This window comes from Orycteropus afer, unplaced genomic scaffold, assembly GCF_000298275.1.
Source record: "Orycteropus afer afer isolate SDZICR_OR568_19922 unplaced genomic scaffold, OryAfe1.0 scaffold00141, whole genome shotgun sequence".
NCBI lineage: Eukaryota > Metazoa > Chordata > Mammalia > Tubulidentata > Orycteropodidae > Orycteropus > Orycteropus afer.
The window spans coordinates 2,607,325-2,612,723 of NW_006921728.1; the positions used below are offsets into that span (position 1 = coordinate 2,607,325).

Consider the following 5,399-nt stretch of genomic DNA (forward strand, 5'->3'; position numbering starts at 1 on the left):
TTCCTAATGCAGAAGTCCTGTCCGATCAAAAACAGCCACCAGTTACCATGGATACCACTAAAAGACTTAGTTGGCCACAGTCCGCGGGCATATGTAGCAATATCAAATCGGAACCTCTTTCTTTCGAGGAAGGCTTAAGCAGCAGCTGTGAACTGGGCATGAAGCAAGTTTCCTATGACCAGAATGAAATGAAAGAACAGTTAAAAGCATTTGCGCTGAAAAATGCAGATTTCTCTTCCTATTTGCTTTCTGAGCCGCAAAAGCCTTTTACCCAATTAGCTGCTCAGAAAATGCAGGTGCAGCAACAGCAGCAGCTCTGTGGAAATTACCCAACAATACACTTTGGGAGCACGAGCTTCAAACGGGCGGCATCAGCAATTGAAAAGTCCATCGGGATTTTGGGAAGTGGCTCCAACCCTGCCACAGGCTTGCCTGGTCAGAATGCTCAGATGCCCGTCCAGAACTTTGCCAACAGCAGCAACACGGACGAGTTGGAACTGAAATGCTCTTGCCGGCTGAAAGCCATGATTGTGTGCAAAGGCTGTGGGGCCTTCTGCCATGACGACTGCATAGGGCCTTCAAAACTCTGTGTAGCCTGCCTGGTTGTACGATAAGAGCTAAGTGAAAGATGCAGTATCTCTTTTGAGTGCGGAAAAGCCAAACAGCATCAGCAACAACAAATTGAATAGCTCGGTGTTTTGTATCATATTAATTTATTTTCGTTTGGAGCATGTTATCTTTGCTCCATGGGATGATGTTCTTGCATTCCTTGTAAAGGGGAGGGTGCATCCCAACTGAATGGCTCAGCAGCATGCTTTTGCAAATTCCATTGCTATCCCCAGCTTCAGAAAGTTTTTGTCCGTGTGTAGAAAGGTCACTGCCCCATTCCTTTTATGTTTTTTTAAATTTTTTTTTTTTTTGCCAAGGTGTAGGTAGACGTCATTGGGCAGTATAAATGGTTAATGCGCTCAGCTGCTATCCAGAAAGTCGGAGGTTCCGGTCCATCCAGAGTGCCTTCATGGCAGCTGGTTGGTGATTGTAGCAAAGAAAAAGCAATTTGTAATTGTAATAATCAGAAATGCAGATGTAGAAAGAGCGTGGTAAGTGTGATGGAAAGTGGTTATGCATTCTATGGATTAGCTCTTGCAACGAGAGCTTTCACGATGGACTCTTCCGGCCCTACCTTTACCACAGTGATTAAATCGTATTTGAAAAGGGGAATCTGCTTTAACTGTATGATTCCTTGTGTTCACTCCTAACACAGAAGAGCCATTAAAGGAGGTATGCTGTTATTGAAAGCCACTGTCATTATTTTCCTTCCCCCTTTACTCTTAGAGACTGTGGTAGAATATCTGGATTTACCTTGGGTTTTTGTACATGCAGAGTAGTGAAATGTGTCTTATGCTTGAAATTGCAATGTGGGCCTCAAGTCCAGTCATCTGGTTCTGGCCCGTTGTCACCTCATAATGTAAGATCGTCGGCCAACGGGGAGCTGTAGGCCCACGGGTTTTTAAGAGCAAGTGTGAAAAAGAAATGCCTAAAATGGAAAACAAACATAGAAATAAAATGCTATATATGCAAAAAATATATAAATAGGCTAACAATGTAAATATTAGGCCATTTTGTTCATCCTAATATAATTACTAGATAATAAAATTTGGGGTGGGAGGAATAATTGTAGCCTTTATTGATGACACCAGTGTGCTCTGCCCTCTGGCTTTGCAGAGGTTGGCCCCTATTTTTTACAGTGTCATTGATGATAAAAAGGGACTACAGAAGGCTAAACGGTTGACCTTCTTTTGAACTTTTTTTTCCTCTTGATTTATGGTCTATATAAATATATTTGACTCTGAAATAGCCTGTATTTTAATAATTGTAGGTATTGCATATTTTTTCCCCCTTTAGGTCCATTCAATACATTTTTCATATTTGGGGAGTGGAGCAGCTTTTGCAAAAAGGGATACTGCATCTTACAACTGTCGCCAGTGTTTATCCAGTAAAGTCTGAATGTTGAGTGTTTTAGTGACTTTCCATACACTTTGGCCACCAACATGCCAGAGACCAGCTGTAGTTCAGGAGGCTCTGTTCCCTAAAGCAAGTTCTAAAGCACATGCACATTGTGGGAAGATGAAGGAAAACAAAAACCAGGCCCTTTTAACTTCAGATTACAGAGCACAAAATGTGGATTACCATTAACCCATTGATTGATTGTGGCTGAGGAATAAAAACAAAAAGCATGGGGGTGAATCGTTTGTATCCAGGGTAAGAATGACAGATAATTTCACATGGGATCATCTTGATCAACGTAAACTTTTCAACATTCCCTTACAGATTAACGTCTTAAAGATTAACACAAATGAACAGAAGCTACATTCCTGGAGGGGGAGAAACACTTGTGATTTTTCTTTTTTTTTTTTTAATCTATGGTATGTGTTTTTTTCCGTATTTATTATTGTGATGTTGCCAAATTTCTTTAGGTGATAGAGACATCATTTTCATTAACAAATTGCTGATAGTGAAAGTTATTTTTTATCTTTAAAGAAAGGAAGAAAGAACAAGGCTTACCTCCATGGCCCAGATTTGATGCTACTGTGCTGTCAGTTCTGTTTTTCACGTCACAGTTAACAACAACAGCAACAAAATTTACCACTGAGAAAATTAGCAATGCACTTAACCAGCCCTTCCCAAGGAATTCAGAATAAATTCCAGCGGATCGCACCAGGCTGTATTTCAGGAACCATCCTCCTTAGTGCTGTTTTTATGGTCGGCGTGGCTCTTACACTCTCTTGATTTGAAAGAGCGTGCTCTAGTCTCATGTTCAGTACCCCTAAAATGTAGATAGTCGCATGATAATTTCTTCTTCCAAATTCAGTCACCACTATACCAGTGTCAGATACTGTCTACACCAGCAGATTGAAAAATACCACACCAGTAACTGACACGGTGTTGAAAGCAGCTCCAATCTACAAACTTTTACACCCTGCATGTGAGGTACAATTCAGGCTGATACAATATTGAGCTCATCATCAGCTCTGCCATTTTGAGTACTGCCTGCAAGTTGCTTACTGGGGGATAAAGAAAAGTGTCCTTCTATATGTTCTGATTTTTCACAATACATTTGGAGACTCAATTGATGATAGCACACGGATTCTATCACCTAAGATCGAAGAGATCATTACTAGTAAAAACGTAATTGCTCTTTGCCCTTGTTCTTCTTTGCTCCAGTTCAGGTTCCTAGTGTTCTCTCATGGTTTATATTATTGAAAACTTAATGTCTTTGGGCTAAAGGGGAGAAAAAAAAAAAGTGAAAAGGAAGAACAATTGAGAAGTAAAATGTGGATCAAATCTTCAAGAGGTATCCATTTATTATATATACAAAAGCCAGCGTGTTTGAATTAAGCTAGTAAGTTCCTAGTTTCCTGATTTCCACAGGTGTCTGCTTATGTGCAAATGGAGTATGTTATTTACTACATGGTTATTGTGTAATGTGCAAATCAGTGTGTTTGTTGTCCTGGTTTTGGACACTATGATATCCCTATCAGGAATAAGACTTGCACATGTAACATGGTGGTTTTTTTTTTTTTTTTTTTGAGTCTCAAAGGATTTATTTCCCTAAGTAGCACTTTTGGAGCAGGGGAAGGAAGAACACTGTATTCCCCACCCCCTCCTCAATGATATGCATATGCCTGAGGTGTACAAAGACATATAGGTAGTTAATGGGCATGTTAATAAGAACATTTTGATGCAAATTCATTTTCAAAATGAAAATATGTTTCCTTCCCCAAAGTGAAAATAGCAGAAATGTTGAACTGAGCACCATTGTTATATTTCCTTGCTAAGTCTCAGTTAAAGAAAGAAAGAAGAAAAAAACCTTGAAAAACAAACCTATGAGGTTGAGCCTTGTTGCTATAAAGACTTTGTGGTGGTGTGTGTTTCTGGGATGAGCTACAGAACGTTTAGTCGATTTCTAGACCTTGGGTATTACTCAGTTCAAACTAAACATTCAAAACCAAGCTGGTGTATATGGTGCTTTAGAATGCAGTTGAGAGTAAGGATTACATGACGCTGCAGCCCCGTTTTCTTTACAAACACTCACACAATTTCGAAAGAGGAAGTTACTGTGGCTTCTGGTTTCCCAATTCCTCCATGGTACGGTAAAGTCCTGAGAAGCTTGAAGCCAAGTTTGGGGTCGCTTCGTCTCTATGCCTTGCACCATGTTAGCTGCCGGGTGGGCATTCTCTCACTGCAGAGGCAGAGCCCAGAGTCAGTGTCCATCTGTGTTTTCAGAGAACAATGTGAAGAGTCCTAGCAGAGGAACTCATCAGACTGTCAGGGGCCGAAGTAGCCAAAATGTCACTGAATACACAAATCCTGCATCTTCAGTCTTCATGCTCTGTCACTGTAAAAAGAACAAAAAGCATTTTTACTATAATTTAAAGGAGCTGCTTTTTTATAGCACATACTATTTCGCTTTGTACTATATTTGATAGTTGCAGAATAATTTAGACTGTAGAAGAACTTTGTTGTATTTGTACTGTTCATGAATGTTTCAAAGAAAGTGCTTTACTTGGTTGCCATAATTTTCTTGTACTGCTGTATTCCCCACCCGCCCCCACTTCATGAAAACCTAATCAGATTCATATTTTCAGTACAGTTGTTTCGTTTTGTTTTAATGTGTGTGTATTTTGTTTTTGTTTTGGTCAGTATTCTGAATGTTTACATCTGTTTGACATTAGCCATTTAATGCCTTTTTTGAAAGGCAATATGACTCCTACAGTGTAACAGCAAAATGTGAAATCAACCCAAACATAACATACGTGACACACACAGATTGGGGGTGAAGGCCCTGAACGTACATAGACATTCTCTTATCAGCATACAGAAAAGTCAAACCCTCCTTCAGTCCTCTACCAAAGAATATATTATCCCCACAGGAAAAACTCAGAAAAGGTGTGTAAAATCCTCAGAAGGGGGAGCAGTTGATTCCGTAAGACTGCTACAATTTCATACTGTTATGCTTGCTTTGATACCTGACTAAATGTGACTGAGTGCAACAAGCATTTTACAAATTTTTAGACAGTGTTTGTTTAGAATTCAGGGATCATGCATTCTTTAATGGTGCTGTTTGTTTTTTATTTCTTTTCTACAAAGAAAAAAAAGTGTTGCCTACAAAGTGACTGCTCACAACACCGTAAGTTAAATGAAATGACATGTTTGTCTCTTCATGTTTCTCTGTTTTTCCCTTTCTCAAAGTAACAATCTGGGTTTCAATATTAAAATATTCTGAAGAAAATAAAGAAATTAAACCTGAAATCATTGTCATTTTTAAATTTTTCCGTGAACGTTGTTGTTGTTGGGTGCTGGCGAATCTGCTCCAGCTCGTAGCAGCCCTACTACGT

At 39.4% G+C, this 5,399-nt stretch overlaps 1 protein-coding gene across 1 annotated transcript in view; it reads left to right on the forward strand.

Moving 5' to 3' along the window:
• Positions 1 to 614, forward strand: part of ASXL3 (ASXL transcriptional regulator 3) — a 183,298-nt gene extending 182,684 nt beyond the window's left edge. The window contains exon 13 of the mRNA XM_042781631.1: positions 1 to 614. This exon is cut by the window's left edge and continues 74 nt beyond it. Coding sequence (XP_042637565.1) covers positions 1 to 614 — 614 coding nt within the window.
• Positions 615 to 5,399: the final 4,785 nt, after the last annotated feature.